We start from the raw sequence: 23,190 nt of genomic DNA on the forward strand, positions 1-23,190 counted from the left end.
ATTTGCACAGGAGGTCAATAATTGACAGGGTCAGCCCAACCGACCCCAGGTGGCTTCTTTGTCCCCTTGCACAGAGCTTCCCTAATCCAGGGTTATGTTCAAAAGGGGAGCTGAGCATGATTCGGTTTCAAAAGCAATGTCCTTTGGCCTCCGGTCAGATAAACTTTATCTGCAGGGTTGAGTGAAGGAGGGTAGGGGTGATATGTTTTCAATGCATCACAGAGGCACGGTTCTTTCAAACACAAAGGTCTCACGTGACAAGGCCAAAGGCTATCAGGTTTCACATCACAGAGATGTATTACTCCGTATGTAGGTGGTCACCAAGAGAAGGGTTTGGGAGGGGGGTTCCTTGGAGATGTCCTACGGTGCCCTTAACATTTTCACCTTAATTTTTTTAGATCTAGTTTAACAGGGTCTATAGGAAGTCAAGAAATTATGTTTCTGGTCAAGAAGGTTTGCTATTATTTCAGTATAGTTAATTTACATTGTTATACATCTGTACTGCGATTTGATAAAAGTGAATATTTGGAAATTTAAAATTGTATTGAGTTGTGGTTAAGATTTGTTCATATTGTTTGTTTCTCAAGAAGTAACTTCATGTATGCGTGAAGTTTTGTAAAAATATTAAATATAGTTGGCCGTTCCCCATCCAGAATTAAGTCTGAAGCATTAATGTTTTACATGCATTAATATATAATTAAGGCCAGTCTACATATCTTGTTAAGGTACAGCTTTTTCCCTTGCGGTAGGGGTTTTCCATTGAATAAAAATAAACACTTTTGGATTTATTATTTTGGTACACATCCTGTTTAACTTATTTGCCTTTGCTTAATTTGAACTGTGTATAATGTAAATCAAGGTGAAAACCCGCTCCACCCTCCGCAGGAGAGTCTGTACAATAGTATGTTACCGTATCTCTCATTCAAGGTGTTAAAAAGTACTAGTTTGCAATATCTGGAGAGATGGGTATGTCGGCTATTCTGGTGAGCATGCCGGCGGGGGCTATTACCTAACATCAGCACCCCCCCACAGGCGACACCTTCAGGTAAGATCATGAAACGTATCTCATTTCAAAGCTGTTTGTTTAAAATCAATCCTTGAACTGGAATATTTTTACCCAACTGGAAAAATTGCAATATACGGATATATATATATATATATATATATATTAATAATAAAAAGAAGATACGATTGAAAAATTGGCAACTTATGAGAATGAATCCTGCAATTATGATTCTTATCTTATAAGAAACGCAATTTTATTGGCAATGATTAAATAAGATGATAATTTTGTGTGTGTGCAATACACCAAGTAGTGTTGAACATAGGATCATATGGCAGCCATATTGGAAAATCCGTCATATTTTGCGCACGTCAACTAATAGAGTGATAGACTTTTCAACATTTTATAGATAGATCTAATCATGGACGTCCGCAGGATTTTTTCCAGTAAGGGGCAAGCAAGGAAACTTTTTTTCCATTGGGCAAAGGAAGCATATTTTCCCCCGTAATAGTAGCTAATGCTCCCTCAAAAACACTATATCAGTCTGAAATTACAATGTTCCTTCTAGGTATTTATAATAATTAACATAATTTACTGTGCCTGAAATGAAATTATGTGTGAAATATATAATTTTCAGGTGGATATTCATTTTCCACGGGGGCCGCGTCCCGCCTTGCTCCCCCTTCCGGACGTCCATAGATCTAATCGTAATTATAAGTAAAAGGGACACTTCTACATTGGCCTACTGGCGGCGTCATTTTAAGTCCTGCCCAATGACATTCCTTTTTATATATACGTGGGCCATTCCATTGTCTCAGGTGAGACACACGGACTGCATTTCTGATATTAAAGTAATTATTCTGCTGATGGTTAAGCAACATATTTCTTACAGTTTCTGTGCAATGAAATATGAAACTTAACACTGTTTTTAAACATAACTATCCTTATAATATTTTTCCAGATTAGTATTCTAGTGAGAATGTGACAGTTCAAGGAGAAAGTAATTGGTTTTGGGTGCCACTGGTGAGACACAGTAATAAAACACAAGTAATCAAAAAATGTTAAAATAAGCGAATAATATTTACAATTCCTTCTACTTTATAACTTAATTATGTACGTTACTTAGATTTTTATCCAAAAGACAATTTTAAATTTTTCACTCACAACATTGCATTTAATTTTAAAAATTGAGGTTTAGGGAAACTTTCACAAGAAATGCCTATATTCTTCTATAATCTTATTGTAAAACTATTGTAGATACGAATGATGGACGGCAGAAAAAATTATCTTCAACCTTAACTTCGTTAAGGAAAATGAAAGAAGATATTTATTTACCCTCAATCGTAATAGAAAGGAAATATCTATGGTATTTGATCATCAATCATACTGATGCCATTTTACCAAAATGTTATATTTTCATTCACTTGATCTAATTTCATTTTATATTAACACATGCTATTCCTTTGGATAATTCCTCTTTAGAAACAAATGACTAAGGTTGCAATTAGTAGCGTCGATCTTGTTTAACTCTTGATATTATCTCCATTCGATTGGACATCTGCCTTCTGGGGAAATAACATGATCCTTTTATAGAAGTCCCGGCATTGAGCATTTCCGTTCCCCTCATAGATTTTTAAAGATCTGTAGATTGACTTCTATATTTCACATGAAAGGGTTCGGTCGAGTTGGGAGCGATACGGCGATAAGTGCACAATTTCTGTCAATGTTAGTAAAAATGTTGTGCAGTACTGTTTGGAATGCTGTAAAGCTTTCAGAATTGTAAATGGCAGGTGTTTATGGCGATCGTGTAGTTTGGAGAACCAAGGTTTTTTTTTCCAGCAACAGGACAATTATCTCTCTTTTTCTCCCTCGCATCTCTTCTTCTCAGTATCAGCCTCTTTCGCTCTCTTTGACATTTATCCTCTGTCTTTCTTTGTCTCTCTCTCTCTGTGTCTCATTTCCTTACCTAATCTATCTTCTTCAATTGTTCTCTTCCCCCTCTCTCTGTCTTTCTCATTCTTCCTCTCTCCATCTGAATCTCTCTCTTTCTACTTCTGTTTCAATCTCTGTGTGCCTCTTTCTGTGTTGTTCTCCTTCATCCTCTTTCTGTTCTATCATCCTTCGTCTGTCTCTTGTTTTTTCCTGCATCTGTCCCTTTCTCTATTTTATATCTTTCGTTCTCTCTCCCTCTCTCTCTTTTTGTATGCATCTCTCCCTCCATGTCTCTGTCCTTCTTATTTCTGTCTGTGATTCTCACTCTTTCCTCTTTTCTCTCTTCAATCTTACTCCCACCTTTTTTATTTCTCTTTCCCTCCACATCCTTTCTTTTAGGGAGGGAGAGAGAGAGAGAGAGAGAGAGAGAGAGGTAAACAAGGACTTCATTACAATGCAAAACTTCACCACTGAACCAGTAAGGCCTGTTTTCTATTGTGCAGTTATAAAAGAAACAATTGGGAATGGCAGCTGCTAAGTAGGTTGCTAAATATTTAAAGAAAAAAAATGTAATTTAGAAAGAAATTCAGGTCGTTCTGTATCATCCTTTGTCTTCTTTTTGCAGACAGTGGTGTACCCATATATTATGCTCTTGGTGTCCAGACAGAGAAAGAAGGAGAAAACAGAGCAAGTGAGAAAGATAAAGACAGAGAGAAAGAAGTAGATACATAGAGGAAAGACGAAAGACTGAGATAGATCCATAATATTTATGTAAGTAGGCTATATTATTTTTTCTGGTAACATTTCCAGGTCATATCAGTGAAATGTTGGTCTTTTATGTCAAATAGTGCCTAAAATCGTGCATTTTAAAATACATATATTTTAAATGTTTTGTTCATAAATATCCGATTATCTGACTTTACCAATTTTTTTTAAGAAAACGGGAACAAAATTATGGTGATATGATGTTTCTGATGTTACATATTTCTAACTTTTTGAGATGTTTCAGTACATAGTTTTGCATTTTCACTGTTCTTAGTACATAGTTATCCGGACTCTAGACAGATACATTGAAAGAAAGAGGGAGAAAAAGAGAGAGACAGAATGAATAAGAGAGAGAGAGAGAGAAAAATAATTAAAAACGAAGAGAGAATGACAGTGAGAGAAGAGGGAGAAATCATATGGAGAAGAGAAAAGAGAAAGACGAGAAGAGAGAGAGAGAGTGAGAGAGAGACAGGTACAGAGTGGAAGGAGGAGAAAGACAAAGAAGGAGACATACCCTGAGAAGTAGAAAGAGAAAGGCAGATAGAGGATCATCAGGGAGAAAGGGTAAAACAGAGGAAAGATGAGACCGAGAGAAGAAGATAGAGGAGAATCAGGAGATACAGAGAGAGAAAAATAGATAAAATCAATACACAGAGAGAGGATGATAGAAAGAATGAGAAGAGACAGAGAGAAGAAGATAGAGAAAATCAGAAGAGAAGAGGGAGGAAGATAGAAAATACGAGTATAGACAGAGAGAAGGAGACAGAGAAAATCAGGAGAAACAGAGAGAGGAAGATAGAGTGAATCAGGAGAGTCAGAGAGGAAGAAGGAGAAAAAAGGGGGAGAGGTAAAAGGAGAAGAAATGAGCAAAAGACAAAAGGAAATGTAGACAGAGAGAAAGAAGAGGAAAAGAGATTGAACGTGAAACAAGAGAAAAGGAGGGAGAGAGAGAGAGAAGAGGAGAACAACAGAGAAACGGAATCACAGAGAGGGAAAAAGTGAAAGAAAACATTGCAAACTCTGAAAATAACTAAGACATTGTTACTTGCCTGGTCCCCCACAATTTACCTCCGCATTCGAGGTTCGGTGCACTTCGTACTCGGCTCAGATTTGTCTAGGAGTATTTTTTTGTACGACAATGCACGTATGTTGCTACAAGTCAACATAATTATATAATTAACTACAAGAGACAGCGGATAACCTTTTTTCGAAACCTTTTTGATCAGGGGAATAAGTTATCTTGTCCAGCAACTGTGAAATTAAAAACAGAAATTTTGAGTATTTTCTATAAGTTTAATTAACGTAAATCTTGAAGTATATACGTGTCGCATCCGAACGTTCATTTCTCTAATTATCGGGCCAAAACTCTAATTTTGATGTTGGAATCTCTATTGTTTGTACCTGGATGCTTTACATTTCATGAATTACATCGGGAGTACGCTTGTCACAAGGTAGACTCGCGTTACTCCAAGAAACGTCTTAACAGGCGCGAGGTCGCCCGACGTGTATATTTCTCAACCTCCACGGTGACAAGGCACTAGGCTGCCCGGCAATCCAATCTCTTACAGCATCCGTTGTGGGAGATCTGTCCTCCGGTCCTAGCTGACCCAAGCAAAACAGCCTCTCCCTTCCAAGTCTCAGTTCCAACAGCCGACCTCCCCCACTCTCATCTGGGAGTTTATATATGTTTGTTTGGCGTCTGTTGCCAACCGCTCTTCTTTCAAAATTTTTAATCTTTAACAGCTAAACTGCCCGCCTTTTCCTTGAACGTTCGAAACACGAAGAAAGAACAGAGAGCTACATGGTTCTTATACATGGAATAATAAGAACCTAAAAATGCATAATAAATTGAGATACACTAATGACACATATATATGTTTTTACACTTGATTACCCAATTAATTAACATATTAATATATATTTCAATAAGGAAAAAAAACACTGTTGTCCTGACACGGGGGCAGGGTAACAACCTCCGGGAAAGAAATCGTACACATGCGAGTACCTCAAGGGGTCCCGGGTTCGATACCCGGTGAAGGGACATAGTGGTTGGGATCCCACTTTAAACTGTAGGTCCAGTCCCGATTAGCCTCACTGTGCGTAAAGTGTACTTAAAACACCAACTCAACCAACCAAACATGCGAATATCTGCTGCATTGCAGAATTGATGTGGAGCACATCCAGAAACCAGTTCTAGTGTTTATAAAAGAAACAGGTAAAAAAAGAGGTTCGCATTGGGCAAAGTGACAAAAGACGTTGACGCGACGACTTGCTTTCCGGAAGAAAAGGATGCGAACACTCTCATGAAATTGTTTGGAAAAATGCCTCGCTTGTCTTCCAGTCGTTGAACATTGAAAGTGCAGCTTCTTGAGTGAAATGTTGGAAAGAGCAAGTTGGTGTTTTTTTGGACGGGGTGCCAAGTCAGATTTGCACTTATATTATGATGGGTGCTGAAACCAAGTATTCTCTCCTCGATTGTGATTGGCTTAGTTCGTTTCATTTTCCGCCACTTTTGGCTAATCGCGAAGATGAGGATGAAGTTGATGACGGGACACTCGGCAATGCCAAGGCCGAGATTCGAACTTGGGATTTCTGGCGTCGTAGCCCGATGTGCTAACCACTCTGCAACGGAGATCGGCGATATGTTCTGTTCGAATATGTTCTGCCGACTACTATGATGCGTTACGACACCAAGGGTCCAGGGTTCGAACCCGTCCTGTGGTGGGGGTTCTTCGGGAGCGTACCTTCAGTTTCATCATGTCATCACTCATCCACTGTTGGGTTGATATCCTGTCCTGTCCATGCGTGTTTGTGATTGACCGTCAATTTCATCTTATCGCTTTTCAGCACTCTCGTAGCGATTAGCCAAAAGTGGCAGAAGGTGGAAGTAAGATAAACTAAATCAATCATTCATTCAAATGTGTTATAATTTCCAAATTCATACGAACACAACTACCAATCTACTGGTATTGTATCGGGCTACGAACTCAAAAGGTTGCTGGAGGTTAGAATCTATTTAAGGCGTGAACATTTCAACAAATGTAGAACCAATGATTGCCTTTATTTTACTTTGCTTTTGCCACTTTTGACTAATCGCTACGGGAGTGGTGAAAAGCGATAAGATGAAATCAATGGACGGTCAATTACAAACACGCATGGACAAGACAAAACACCAACCCAACAGAAGATTGTACTGGCAGTGAGTCTAGACGACAGAGCCTCGTTAGTCTGCAAAAATGCAGTCCAGGGTGTACGACATGGAAGAGAGCTTGATATTTGAGTGCTTAGAGCAGTGGCGTCGGCAGAATTTTTTCTTAGGGTGTGCTCAAGGGAGGATAGAATATTTTCATTTGGGCTCTGGTTCGGTGGTCATGAGCGGGGAAATTTTTCAAGGTGGAGCGACGTTTAATGAAAGTTAACCCTCCCCCGAATCAACGTTGTGCTGTATTGGAGCATTCCTGTTCATGGCTTAAATTCATACCTATAATGCAATTATTACAAATATTTGCATGCAATTTTTATTAGTGTTTTATTAACAATTTTAATCACATTTATTCAATATTTCTTTTTGTAGGTTTACTCATTGTTATTATATGTGTTAAAACTTTAATTTGAACATTTTGGCGCCCGCAGAAGACGTCTCTCAGCGCGGTCCCTCCGCTTGCTCCACTAAAGGGCAGAGTTTAAATTATGGTCAAAGTAGGCAGCGTTTTGAGGATGATGGAAATGCGAACGCTCAATGCGGGTAGATTTACTGACAAACATAGAAACACACGCGCACTAACGAACGACAAACTAAAAGTACGATAAATAATAAATTATGACAATTAAAGATTTTATACTTGAGACTCATGCACTTGGCTTACTACACTACAAACTGACACTTCTTTACCTTGTTCTTTCAAGACTTCCAAGATATCTAACCAGCTTTATGAGCCTCGCTCTTGTCATGTTTCCGAAACCCACAATCTTTATCCAGAGCTCGTGTCAAGTTTTGCCAATTTTTGTGAATGTGACTATCCCATGTTTGCTTTCGGTTCAAATAATCTACATGGGAAACAAATGCCTGAATCAGCTTGAACACTGTATTCCAACCATTTAAGATATTTATATCAATCAGTCTGTTTATATTGCCTAATATTTTCTGAGGAAAATGCATTAATGCAGGCGGTTGTGAATGTTCATTTGGCGTTTCGGCAATATCACTGGGAAGAGAGTTTGAAACACAGAATCTAGAATCTGAGACGGAGAATCTAGAAACGATTTTAATTTTTGAAGTGATACTGAGTTATGTTTCATTGTGAAGACCAATTTATTTGATTTATACTATAATTCCTTACCAGATTGTTATTTGCGTTATCTAAATAATATATATCATATATTTATCCTATTTGTGTGGGCACAAGGGTGGGCTGAGACTATTTTAGGGTGCTAGAGCCCACCCTTGCCCACCCAGTGGCGACGCCACTGGCTTAGAGGAAGGTGACAGCTTACACCCCAAATGTTGAAGATTAAACTGATGGTAAGTTTGTAAACTGTGGCTTACTTATATCATTTATATTTTTTATTGTATGTATTCAGAAAAAATACGTTACTTCTCTAATTGTTATGGCTAGTCATGAAGATAGTGATACAATTGCTGAAGGGTCGTTTACAAGGAAATACAAGATTGCATCACGTTTCAGATAATGGCTTACCAGCACAATATTAACGGATCTGATACGTGTTCGCCATTTGAGGTAAGACAGGAATTCCGTATCAGTTGCTATTTTAGGTTACGTTGTTGCTAGTGACTGGATTGATTTGATTCTTGTTATTAAACATCGCTATTCTGCCACTTTTGGCTAATCGCGACGATGAGGATGGGTTTAAGGTTTATCATGACAGTATACCAATACAAATGACAGAACGTAGTTGCTTTATGCAGTTTCATTCTGTGGTTTTACACGTTGTTTTGCAATGTCAGCATTTTGGGACACCCTGTACAGTTATAGCCGCAGCGTAAAAGTTGCAGAAACTGAAGAGTTGACGAAGGGAACCATGAGCACGGCTCGACTGAGCATGCCTATAAATGCTGTAGCAATTATCTTCCCAATTCTTCATCCCAAAGAGTGCTGGAACTTCGTAGCTACACGGTACGTACATCCTGTTCTCTTTTCCGTCACGGAGAATTCCTCGTCCAGCTCGAACACAGGAAATAACGATTCCGGAAAAGCACGACAGCTCCTGAAACTTTCAGAGAATCGAAGAGACGCCTTCCAGAAGACAGATTTGGATTCAGTCCCTAGCACTGGCTCAGAAATTGAATTTTTCCACTTTTGGAGAATGTCAATGGGACTCGGTACAAAAAGGCCGTGTCCGGATTTAGAATTCATATTCTAGTGGATGGATTGATAATTCCAAATGATTAGCTACAAGATGACAAGTATCGCTTGTATGGATCCTGAGAGATCACTCATTAGTAACGCTAATGTTTACTTACTCGGTGTATATGTAACCATTGTTATTATGTTCAAAGTTCTTTATTATCTAGTTCAATGTTACATGTGTTAGAATCCTGCTATGATAATTGTGTTTATCAGTAGCAATTTATTATTATTCTGTTAATAAGGCCCTGCGTGGTCGCAAAGAATATGTAATATTTATCTTATAATTGTATATTAACGTTTAGCACACGTTTAATACAATATGTATTTATTGTTGGTGCCTTGGGCACGTAGTTCAATCTACTGCCGTAGAGATGGCCTTGCCTGCTCTAGCAAGGTTCCCTGTAGTTCTCGTGAACGGCGCTAGAGGCGCTACTTGAACCGAGGCTATATAACCAGCCGCGGAGCAGATTTTCTTCAGTTGGGTCGTTAGAGATCGGTTAGTTCATTGAACTCTCCAGCCTAATTATTGCTTCTTTTTGTGGGAACAGGAAAAGGTTTATTATCCATTTTGCCTTGACTCATCTCACTCCACAGGTCGCTAGGTGCCGTGGCTTGCCGCGAGTTGGTAGCTTCTTGGAGATGAGGTCTTGCTCGAAAAGGTTTATTATCCATTTTCTTCAGTTGGCTTTCAGGTCTGCTCACGATAAGATCTCTCTTACAAAAATGACCTGGACGAAGGAGCACTCCGCTCTTGCGAGAGGCCAAGCATCCTAGAGAAGTTGTCCTCCGCCTGCGGGCGAGAGAAGCTGTCCTCCGCCTTCCAGCGAGAGAGGTTGAACTCTGCCTCTGGCACGAGAACCCACTCCACTTTCGAGTGAGAGATGCCCCACTCCTCTCCTTGGCGAGAGATAAACTCCACTTTAGAGTGAGAGGACCCGCTCCGCTTGCTGCGAGAGGTTTCCTCCCCTATCAAACTGCGGCACCCCGCCAGGATAGTGTGGCGTTGGGTTTCTAAGCAACCGCCCAGAAGGTAAACTTACAGGTCAGATAAAATATTACTCTTATCGTGAGGGTGACCTTAACAGATGCCCTTGTTTCCCAAAAGCCAACAGTTTACTGTAAAAAGCCTGCAGCTACAGAAGCCGGCACAAGGACAGCACATTCCTAACGAGAATTGGAGCTACGTTTTCGACGGCAGAGGGCAGCAGTAGCAGTGTTCCTGTTCTCAGTTTACAGCAGTTCCCCCATGGTGTGGAAGTACATAGGCCAATGAGTTTAATATCCTACGCGGGCGTGTTCTAAACTTACAACGTTGACAGTGTATCCACCTATAGTCATTAAACTTTCTCTAACTTTAGACAGTGTACTTTTTTCCGAACCCTGAGTGAAATAGAGTCTCATAACACCGCTGGAGAAAAGGTTAGCATAATGGGTAAAACTTTGCAGCGCGTTTGGTAGTAGACTTGCGTCCCGCTGACGTACTCGTGTAGGTGTAGTACGCACTTTTCTCGAGCAGGACATTACACGCTCATCTATTTTCTGCTCGCAAACTTTTAGAACTAAATCCATAACATAACTATTTCCCAAATTTAAACTTATTGATGAACCAAGTAACTTCTGGTGCTTTCAAACGACACAAGTACAACAATCTCTACCTTCAACCTCAGTTGAACTTGTATTAAGGTTTTTGAGGGGACCACAATGGAAAAAAAGTTAAATGTACGAAAAGTTTAGTCAGATAAAATTTTGCTATTGAAATGCCGGAACGTAAAATCGGGGTTGTACTGTATTGTAACATTTAGAGCATAAAATTTTATGTGTTTGTCATTATTGGCTGAAAGGGAACAAAAGGTATGAATTACATGGAAATTTTCCCCTTTCGTCATGTACGCATGAACGCTACTCAAGGGGACTGAATTATTAAAAGGTTTGGGTGTGTCTGTCTGTAAGCGTGTGTAAAACACACACTCACATTACATACATATATATATATATATATATATATATATATATATATATATATATATATATATATATATATATATATATATATATATATATATATATAATATATATATGTATGTATGTGTGTGTGTGTATGTATATAGATTGTACAAACACATTGGCACCCAGGACCTCCCCGATGGCGTAGTGGTAACGTCGTCGTCTTGAAATCAAGGTGTCCCGGGTTGGATACCCGGTGGAGGCACATATTAGTTTGGATCTTACTTTAAACTGTAGGTTCAGTCCCGATTAGGCTTTCTGTACATAAAGTGGACTTAAAACAACAAATCAATAGATCAACCAAACCGATGGCAAAGTGGTAACATCGTCGCCTTGTAATCAGGTGTTCCTGAGTTCGATACTCGAAGAAGAAAGCACATACAAGTTCGGAGCACAATGTAAACTGTACATCCTATCCAGAATAGTTTATCTACGCATAAAGTTCACCAGAATTGAACCTCGATTTTACATTTCCAGATTTTATATTTTACTGCATTTTACGTAACTCTTCATGTTCATTTAGCATTTGCAATAAATTCTATCTCAATTCTGCGTCTTCTGTTTCGAGAATTTTCAGGTCTATCTAAAAACAGGCTTGAAGAACGATACAGCTGTGAGGTTGAACTGAAAATTTTCGTTTTCCAGATTGTTCTTGCGTGGGGGAAATTCCCTGCCTGTGTGTGGTACGGTAGAATGCCTTTGAACTGCCCCTGGGAACGAAGGCATTCGCTTGTCGGAACATGACCCGAAGTTCCCAAGAGTGCAGCGTGGGCGAAAATAGCGTAATTTTACGCGTTTGTAATTCCGATTTTGACTTGGCGCAATTCGTGGATTCTTATCTCTGTTCGGGACTAGTGTAGGACATAGAAATTCCTTTCTTTGAGTTATGTATCATTTTGAGTAGGAATCACTTGCTTTTTCAAACATCTAGGACTGGCCTTGTTTGATTTTATCATTGTTATACACAGGGTTGTCACTTGTAGGAGGATGAAACAAAAGCTCTTCCCTTTGGATGCAAATACAGTAGCATTACCTTTTATATGGTACAGTTAAAAATAATACATGTTATATTTGTTTATTTATTACACGTTCAACCCATTACAAGTTACAGCTGTTTATATCGGAACCATGGTTGGTACATTGTACACTTCAATAAATATTATACGTGCAGCAAATCTTACTCATCATGGTCTCGCAACAGAAGATTCCGGGTTCAAGTCTTGGTCTGGTCATGGGTTGTATCATTGAGACTTCAATCTTATCGATTTCATCCAAACTCCATTCATCCTCGTCGTCGCATTTAGCCAGAGCAGCATAAAACCATCGTAAAATAAGAATAATGTATCATAATATGCATACATTGCTTAGACATTCGACTACAATATGGAGATTTTAAAGAGGATTGCAGTATGTTTTGTGTTTCAAATAATTGCCAAAAAAAAATCCTTTATAAATGAAATTTAAGGAAACTGGAAAACCGGATTGAGACGATCACTTATCACAATTCAATCTTATTTATATTAATAGCAACATATTCTAAACATGGTCACCAAACCTTACGAAGAAGATCTAAGTAAATTTCAAATACTAATTTAGGTTGAAACATCTGGCTTATTTACATTTGTGCATGTCTTAACTTAGGCTGCTATTATGTTACACTCAGAATTGTAGAGCCAGTTGGTATGGTAAGGTGTTATGTCACACTTGGCGAAACGTGTCGACGGAGAAACATTAGAACTATGAAGAGACAAAAAATGTCCTGGTCGGGACTCGAAACCGGAAAGCTGCTTAAACCGTTCAACGTGATAGGCCACAGAGGTGGCGCAAAATATCAAGGAATGAGGTACGCAACTTCAAATTCCATTCTTGAACACGCGTTTGATTGCAATTCACAGCATATCCAAAGTACCTTCACAAATCTCCATTAAAATACTAACAAAATACATTAGACATTAATAATATTGACAAAAATGGCTTCGAGCATTAGATGGCTGACAAGGCTCATGATAAACGTCTTATACTGCTAAAGCACAAAAAAACTTTTATTAAAAACTAATAACACTAATGCTAATGGCTTTTTATTACAACTTTTTACAAAATACGTAGAAGGTGGAGTACACGGCCAGGTTTATTCAACAACTACTTCTAAAGTGCAGTTAGTGAGTCATTAGTGAAACATAATTATATACTTATTATTTGAATCATCGTAATACAAGAAACCACTCAAAAACTCGTGATGATTAGTGAGACACTCACATACGTTTATTGGTATCAACCAGAAAATAATCTCTGGTAACCAATTACTTGTTTTAGGGCAAAGTCGTTTCAGTAGTTCTGCACAGTTCTTCCCAGTAACTAAAATGTGATCAAACTTACCACATTTGTTAACCTTCGAGCGGGCGCGCCTGCGCAAAATTTACGCCAAAAGCAATTTTCTTTAATTTTCTTGTGTTTCCTTTGAATTCATCGACCTCTGCTCTTTATGTATTCCTCAAAGAGGTATTTTGTGTTGCATATTAGCAGTCATTGTTACTAATCCATATGTTATACTCTTTCAATTGATGTTTATTTCAGATCAAAACACCGTGTCGTAAAGTTTGCGCTGCGCGCCTGCTCCTGTTCTGTAATTATTTCGTCAGGTCATTGTTGAAAATGAGTCGACAAAACGTAGACGTTAGCGAAATTCAGCGTATCCTTCAAGTTTCTCGAATAGAATAGATTGATTGATTTTGATTTTGAGTCCGCTTTATGCACAGAAATGCTAATCGCGACTTGACCTACTTTGGTAGCTAGGCTCGTTCCCAGGATGTTTTGAGTAGAAGGACATATAAGAAAATGTGAAAGTAAGTTCTTATTATTTGGTTTATTTTACTTAGTTTATGCGAGATATAGTGAGTGAGTGTGTGTGTGTGCGTGTGTGTGCGTGTGTGTGTGCGCGCGCGCGCGGTGAGGGATGGGGGAGGCGGGAATGTGTACACAGGATATTCATAGTCTGCCCATAATTTTTTATATGACGTAGAGAATTTTTACTCGACTCGGTCCTTCTTGAACTTGGAATGTAAAGTGTTTGTACATAAACTTGTAATATTTAGGTTTTCAGCAGGAATATCTGTCGTAAAAAGTACGACACGCGCCTGCTGATGAAAAGCGTGGTGCGCTATAAATATGTAATAAGTTACGTACTGTATTTTTTCATTTTTTTCAGCATTCTAACTTGTATTTCAATAGGTTTCATTTATATTAACCTCAGATATGATATAAATAAATGTAGACCCAAAAACATTTTCGTTTATATTATAAAAATTCTTGCTCATAATGAATGATACTCAATGACGTAAAAAATGCGTCACGCGCCCGCTGGTGACACGATTATGAACGCGCCCGCTAGAAGGTTAAAGGTTACCAGTATTTGGTTATGGTTAGCAAAAACCAATTTAAAAAAATCAACTCCATCAGTGTAGTGCAATCAAGTACTATGCACGCTATCCATCATTGTTCTTGTATCTATTACTTTACGCCTCTTCCCTGCCTATTTTCTTAACCGCGACTTAGAAATGTAAGATGAACAGGTGAAATTAATAATGGGAGAACATACCTGGACCAGGATTCGAAACCACCACCTCTGCCTTTTCTGTGCTTGTCATGGACCAAACTGCTTTATTTGTTTCTAGAACGGCGGTTGTTGAACTAAATAAAAGGGGGCAGACCCTTTGAGAATGCCCGCCCCACTCGCACATTCGGGGGTATGAGCTTTGTACCCTGGTGTAGACCAGGGTGTCAGTTTGCTCAGAATTTATCGGTTCCCCCTTTTATTTTATTTTTCACTTTATTTATGTTATTACATAAGTTACAATGAGTATAAAGTATATACACAATTGGGTTATATATTTTTATTATATACCAAGATTTGTTCTGGTATCCAACACTCTTGTTTACAAGATCTGTCTATTACATATTTGGAGTTACTTAAATGGGCATATTAGGATTTTTTTTCAAGTCCATGTTAATGTTTTAAGTATACCATAGTTACATATTTACTGGTAAATGTCATGGTTTGCTTTCAATTACACGTATATATATCTTGTGGTTCAGGCATGTACGCGTATTATAAGATAATTATAATAATGAAAAGGAAGATAAAAATTTATTAATATATCTAATTGTATTTACTGCTGGTTAGTTCATATTACATATAGATGGTTGGAAGAAAGTGCAATAGAATGCAAATTATAAATGTATATTAATATGATATGAGTATTCATAATTGATTTGTATGTAGTTAGAATTTATTTGCATGCATTTAGAACAAATATGCACATCATTAGAAAAATTTACATTTATGTATTTGCATATTTATAACTTTTATGAATATATAATTATTTATTTTATGAAAAATATGTATATAGAAGGTAATTAGTGTTACTAAATATTATGCATATGATTTTATATTCATAAAAGTTATAAATATGGAAATACATAAATGTATTTTTTCTAATGATATGCCAATTTATTCTAAATACATGCAAATAAATTCTAACTATATACAAATTAATTATGAATATTAATATACCAACAGCCACTTTCTGGATACTACTGATATGCATACAACTACACACATGTACAGTGTCTCTCAAAAGTTTTAGAACAACGACATTTTAAACTAGGCAACCCAATTTACACAAGGCGTTGGTGGGTTGCGTGTAGAGTTAGGCTCAATTTCAGGGATGCCACATGCACAATATATATTTGTGAAATACGCGAAAGAAATGAAAAGAAGTATTTTTGTATAAAATTATTAAAAATATCAATCGCAAATGACGAATTTCTTTCTAAAAGAAAGAAACTAGGTTTTCTTGTATTTCATCGCTGATGAGCCTAAGGAAAGGATAAGAGGTTAGAGGAAACGAAATACAACAAAGGAGAGGAGAAAGAGAAAGCGAAAGGAGAAGAGGAAAAGTAGAGGAGAAAAGAAAGAGAGGATAGACGAGGTGAGGAGAAGTAGTGAGAAGAAAGGAAAAATCGAGGAGGGATGAGGAAAATGGAGCAAAGAAGAGAGGAGGAAACCGAGAGGAGAGGAGAGGAGGAGACGAGAAGAGGGGAGTGGAGAGTAGAGTAAAAGAGAGTAAAAGGGAAGAATGAAAAGAAGAGGAGAAGAGTGCAGTGGAGTCGGAAATCTAAGACAGGAAAGGAGATAAGAGGAGTGGAGAAGAGTGGGATGGAGACAAGATGCGAGAAAAATAGAGAAGGTGATATGAGATAAAAGCAGAGGAGAAGAAGGGGAGAGAAGAATAAGGAGAAGAGAAAATAGAAGAGAATGGAAACGAAAGGAGAGAAGAGGTAGTTGGAGAAAATATCGTCTCGGCGTCAAGAATTGATGCATTGTTCAAATTATCGACATGAAACAAAACACTCAATAACGTTTTGAAACATATTGGAGAATGTATTAGATCGGTGCCATATGCCTTTTGGTTGAGTTCAGATCAAGATGAAATCATTCACGTAATATCATTGATTTTACTTCCGATTGTACCACTAAAAACATGAATGTAATTTTAACATTTGTAAGAATTATCGAATTTTTCTCGACTTCTCGTTTCGTTGAAATGAAGATGTTGTAATTTAACATTTCTCCTCCCACCATCGTTAATTCCAAACAGAATCATCCCGTTTCACACTGCGTGGGCAATGAACACAATGAGATATGTCTAAAACGTACGAAAATTTTCTGCCACGGGAGGGGTTTGAACCTACGACCATCAGGTTGACAATACTTATTATTGTTATTATTATTATTATTAAAATAAGAAAATACAAGGGAAAGAAGAAAAATATATTTTTTTAAATATTCATCTATAATAAAGCACCATTCAGTTTTATTTTGTTTTTCATGGATCTATTGCCACTACTACGCTGTAATCCCGATAAGTATCTTACATGTTACAGGATAAAGCACGTGTTACTATTCGAATACTTATTTAATAAGCTTTTTCTTTGTCAGGAATTATGACTTAAACTTATACATGTTGAGCTAGTGACCACCTAGACGCCTCTGATGAAATCTATCATTCTTCAGATTCTTTTTAAAATTCGACTCTGGTCACTTGTAACTTGCTGGGTGCAGAAGTTGTCATCGAAGCACAGTGTTCTGTGATAAGAAGCTGCTTTGAATATAGCGTGAGTCACTTTAAACGCGAGCAAGCTACGCTACCAAGCTTGCCTGCCTTTGAAAACAGTCATTTTTTTCCCATTTTCCGAACGCGATTGCTGTTGTAGAAGTATATATTCTCTCAAAAGAGCAAGAAAAGAAATTAGACCAATGTTCTCCCCCCTCTCTCTCTTTCTCTCTCTTCTATATATATATATATATAATTTTGGGTCTGGCCCCATCCTCAAAGAAATCCTGGATACGTGCCTGGTCTACGTCAATGACAGAAATGCAAGCAATATTTTTATATTTTTAACCCAATTAAATCAATGTGTAAGAATTTAAAAGAAATAAGAAAGAGTGGAACTACTGTTGCTCTACCTTAAAAATTGTTGTTCTTCGAGGAAGAAAAATAAGAAGCATTTAGTCCAGCACCTTAACACAGTGTCCCACGAGTATCTCTTGACAAACACTGTCAAATCTGATGTGATTTCATGAATAAAATTTTCCTCCTGTCTAAGTATAACGTTTCTCACATTTGGCAGTTTGCAAACATTTTTGCAAACGGTGTAATTATTTCGTGTTACCTTGCGCAACAGCAAATACATTTCATAAGACTCTTGTGGACACGAGACTTGCGTCAATAAAGAAGCAATTCGTCTGTTACAGTATCACAGGAAGAGAGCATCGTTCTGCAATGTTCAAGCCTCTAGATATTTTCCATTCCCATTCATACTATCTAATCACAATAATAATTTAGAAGAAATAACTCGAATTTTCACAACTACTAATATTCTAGTTTTTCATCATCACATCAAATTATTTCTCGAAGATAGCTGCTATTGATTGATTGATTTAGTGTTTTAAGTCCACTTTATGCACAGTAAGGCTAATCGGGACTGAACCTACAGTTTAAAGTGGGATCCGAACCACTATGTGACTCCACCGGGAATCGAACCCGAGACCCCTTGATTACAAGGCAACGTGGAAAGAACTTGCAATACCGGACCCTTCTGTAATTTCTATGCTACGTCTTATACTCACGAAATAATTAGTCGCGATAATTTATCTCAGGTCAACATGTTTGAGTGAGGTGAAGAAATTGTTCATTAACGTGTAGAAGTTGTAAAGTAAGCTTTTCAATTCTCGCAATGACTCTCCGTATACAAGTATAGGAGCCACATTTGTTGATATGAACAATTGATGTTCGCAATTAGTTACGCTGTCTGCAGCGTTGCCACACTGTTGATTTCATACTTGGAGAGTTGGAAATGCATCGAGGATGACGAAGAAGACGACAGTGATAGTGACAATCACGATGTAGAAGAACATGTGGAATGTGGACTGATTTGATTACAGGTAAGTTTGGCAACAGTGCATCGATCGTAAAATTGCAGGATACGAAAATGGCGTCTTCGATGATGAACGTTTGCCGTTAAAGTGCTACGAAAATAAGATTTTTTTATCGGTTCGTTTTCACAATTAGCGCAAAACCATTCACGGATATCCCCACTGACCATTCTCGGTAAGGTTAGGTTAGGTTAGGTAAACATAGTTAAAATTTGGGGTCGTAAAACCATGCACGGGTAGACCCACACGCCATTGACGGATAACCCCACGAACCATTCACGGTGGTTAGATTAGGTTAGGTTAGGCAAGGCAAGAATAATTAAAATCAGGAATGCATATTTCTTTTTTCTAAGTATTGGAAACACAAAATTTTCCGGTAAATAATGAGCAATCGCGCCGATCGCGACTACTCAATTTCTCTTATTTTGCAATTTCTACACGTGACCCCCAAATTTTAACTTCAAATTCGTGATTAGGAGGCGTCAATTAGTGAGTATGTGAAATATTACAAAAATCGGGGAGGGGTCCTGTATTGCAAATTGTGCGCCATCGGGGAGACTGATAGCTGCCATACTACAAGAAAGCAAGTCAAAATTAAAGTAAAAGTTTAACAAATGTATACCCAACGATATTTACAATATTGGAAGGACAGAATACTTAAAAATTGATGCTTCAACGGAAGGTAAAAGGTGGTGTAATGGCTAGTATTCTCGATTGGGTTGCTAGCGGTTATAGGATCGATCCTTCTTACGAAGTATTCTCTTTTTTTCGATTTTCATTTTATTAAACAACGGCATGATGGCATTATTTGTAATAGCAGTGTAAAGTGGCTACATTGTTCTGCATCTGGAATGTTTATATAAAAAAAAAACAAATAAATGAATTGACACACGTTCAAAGGGATGTTTTCATGTATAAGATCATGATTTATGATACTCTAATGATAATTCTGTACTTGTTTAAAGACATTGACAAATATTAATTAAAAAACTCTTTATATTTGTGGCGATTCAGGATAGCCTATAGATGAGAGGAGGGTATTATGGAATACCATTTACATTTCTAAAAATAACTACACTAGTTTTTGAATAAAATACCCAAAATCATCATGAGTACATACTATAACTAATTGTAATGAAGTGTCACTTGTAAGAAAAATACTATTTATTTTGCTGTTATAAAAAAAACATATTTTAAAAAAAAGTTACAAATGGAGGCTAATATGAAATAGTCGGGTAATATGGAATAGGTGGTTTAAACCATTGAAAAACTAATGAGACTTCATAAAACATAGTTATTTTGAACTATAAAAACCATATTTCTAAGATTATGTGCAACTCATTTCTGCTTCGAGTCTATTTACAAAAGTCACAGATATAATCTTCTTTCTCTGCTCCGGTACAGTCAAGGTGAGCCCACAGAGAACAGCTGAAGCATTGAATCCAAATTTCCCCGCGTTGATCTTCGGAGAATTTTCCGTTACAGAAGATACATTCAGCGTCTTTGTTTTCCGGTTCTTTAGTTGAGGGCATGAAGTCCATTACAGATGATACATCAGAATGGATCGATGCATCGCTGCTAACACTGGAGTCATCTCTTTTAGGTTTAGGTCTAGAAGGTCGGTCTAAGTTTAATTTCTGAACGGGGGGGGTCTTTGAATGCTCGGTTTGTTTTGTTGTTTTGAAGCTTCTGGTTCCTTCTTTTTGTCCTTTTCTTTCAGTTCATCCTCTAACTGTGTTTTATATGGGGAGTAGGTTATTATAGAAGAAGATCCAGCTTTCCTGCCTCTATTTGACTTTTGCTTTTTTGGAGGTGGTGGTGATATCTCTATGGGTAAGACAAAATTTGTTGACTTAGACGTACCAGGGACAACCACATCAGGACTCTTGGGAGAACAGGGTTGAGGTGAATCAGAGCTGGTAGACGAACATGGAAGAGGGTCAGTTGTGGGTGTCATAGTCTGAGGCCTAGGAACAGTGAGTGTAGAAGCAATAAAATCTTCACTGCTGAAAACATTTCTATTGACAGGATAAATACCAGTCACTTTGAAGCCGTTTACTGCTATGTCCCCACGTTGTACTTTAAGGTAGGCCCTGCCAAACAGTTCCATCATATCAAAAATACTCAAGGGCCTTGAGCTATGCCTTAAAAAAGATCTCACTTCCTCACTATAGTGAGACTTTAATGGACTCATAAAGGTTTTATCCAATGGTTGGATTTTATGCGAACAGTGGGGAGGTAGACATACAATCGTAACATGACTTTCCCTTGCTAAACTAATTACGTCAATGTTACGCTTGTGGGTTGTGTGGCCGTCAAGGAGAAGCAGGACAGGTGACTCAGCTGAGGGTTTTGTTACATCAATGAAATGTTTAAACCATTTAGTAAAAATGTTTGTCTGTATCCAACCAGACGGGTGGCACGATGCGATGGTCCCTGGTGGAGCACCTCTAAGAAGTTGTTCATTCATGTTCTTCCTCGGGAATATCACAAGAGGCGGGACAAAGTCACCTCCTGCACTCATACAGGGAATGATGGTTACGAGAGAACCTCTTTCGGCTGAAGTAAGGGACCCAATTTGTCTCTTTCCTTTTAGGCCTACTACATGAGGAACTTTACTTTGCACCACAGACAAACCAGTTTCGTCTACATTAAATATCCTGTTAGGAGGATAGTTGTGTTTTTTGAAAACAACATCGATCAGGTCAAAAAACTTGTCTACTTCTTCTTTATTAAATCCCCTGGCCCTGGCAAAAGATGTACCCATGGGTTTACGAACTGAAAGTTTCGGGTTCCTTTTCATAAAAGCGTAGAACCAGTCTTTGCCAGCAGTTTCGTCCTTAAATGGATGGGGTATGTTATTGCGAACCGCAAGTTGATAGGCAAGACTGCAGACATCCCTTTTTGTGAGCCCATAGAACATGGCCTCCATCTCAACTAAATATGTTTGTAACTTGTCTTCTAGTTGTTTAGGAAAAACTGGCTTACGGCCAAGAGTAGTTGAGGCTGCTACCTTTGCATTTTTCTCCTTACTGTTGACAAGGCGGAAGAGAGACGCTCTGGGAACCTGGAATTCCTTGGACGCCTTAAGGTACCCCATCTTCTTCTCACGAACAGCTTCTATAGCCTTAGCCATCTGCGTCTCACACCAAAGCTTTCGCTTCTTTCCCTCATCTTCCTTCTTTCTAGGCATATCTGAAAAAAAACCAGACTATTTAGAACTCTTGCAACTAAGGGGGGGGGGGGGGTAGGTTTAAATAAATAAAACACATCTTAAAACAAATTATTTGTAGGTCTAGACTGTAGACTAATTTTCAAATAACAGAAAAATTGTGTTTTGTTTTCATTCAAATGAGGGCCTTCCCCATGGAGTAGTGGTGGCGTCATTGTCTTGTAATCAAGGGGTCCCGGGTTCGATATCCGGTGGAGGCACAAGCGGTTTGGATCCCACTTTAAACTGTAGGTCCAGTCCCGATTAGCCTTACTGTGCATAAAGTGGACTTAAAACACCAACTCAAACTCAACTCATTCAAATGGATTTAGCTTTTAAAAAAATGTACTTTGGTTTTAAATTAGGCTATATTACAATTTATATAAGAAGTAATAATTATTGTTTAGCTATCAATATTATACGCAAAACTCATTTTTTAACTAAATTTTTATTCAGTATATTTTGTCGGGTTATATGGAATACTATACTTTTACGTCGGGTATTATGAAATACCTAGTATTCTATAATACCCGACACGCCATCTTGGAAAATGAACCTTTAAACGGATGGACAAAACATTGTCAGCTAAAAAACGACCACAGTATAACAAACTACAATTCTTTTAGTGTATATTATGCTTAACATCAATGTTCCAGTCACATGTGTACTAGTAGGTTAAAATGTTTGAAAACTTAGCTGCAAAAACTCTTGAAAATCACGAAACACACTTTGTTCTGTAGCGAGTGGTAACACAACAACAAGCGGTCAGCTCTCACTGCACTGCATCATGGGAGTCTTTCTTGAGTAGTTCATGGTATTCTCACGTGATAGCAGCACCGAATAGAGCCAAAACCTTGGTATTCCATATTTCCCGACTATTCCATAATACCCTCCTCTCCTCTACTAATTTTACCCCTTTTCCCACTCGAGATCAATGCAAGGATTCCTCCGCAAATATTGAATGAAAAGTTTTCAACATGTGCAACTCTCCGTTAAATGTTTTCGCCGATTCGTTCTACCTTCGTTTTCTTTGTTACAAACAAGTATTCGTTGCACATTACATGTAGGAGGAGAGTTGCATCTACGTTTCACGTTGGTCAGCTCCTTCTACCTGCTTTCAGGAGCGACAGCTTGTAGGGTAATGGTTACCGTTAAGGATTGTCAACCTGATGGTCGTAGGTTCAAACCCCTCCCGTGGCAGAAAATTTTCGTACGTTTTAGACATATCTCATTGTGTTCATTGCCCACGCAGGGTGAAACGGGATGATTCTGTTTGGAATTAACGATGGTGGGAGGAGAAATGTTAAATTACAGCATCTTCATTTCAACGAAACGAGAAGTCGAGAAAAATTCGATAATTCTTATAAATGTTAAAATTACATTCATGTTTTTAGTGGTATAATCGCAGGTA

The 23,190-nt window shown here is 38.0% G+C and overlaps 1 protein-coding gene across 1 annotated transcript; it reads right to left on the reverse strand.

Moving 5' to 3' along the window:
* Positions 1-20,198: 20,198 nt before the first annotated feature.
* Positions 20,199-21,761, reverse strand: LOC146003350 (uncharacterized). Its single transcript, XM_083141629.1, has one exon. It carries the CDS (start codon positions 21,759-21,761, stop codon positions 20,199-20,201), a length of 1,563 nt encoding a protein of 520 aa, XP_082997755.1.
* Between the last annotated feature and the right edge of the window lie 1,429 nt (positions 21,762-23,190).

The sequence above is a fragment of the Lepisma saccharinum genome, chromosome 20, assembly GCF_977018435.1.
Source record: "Lepisma saccharinum chromosome 20, izLepSacc3.1, whole genome shotgun sequence".
Lineage (NCBI taxonomy): Eukaryota > Metazoa > Arthropoda > Insecta > Zygentoma > Lepismatidae > Lepisma > Lepisma saccharinum.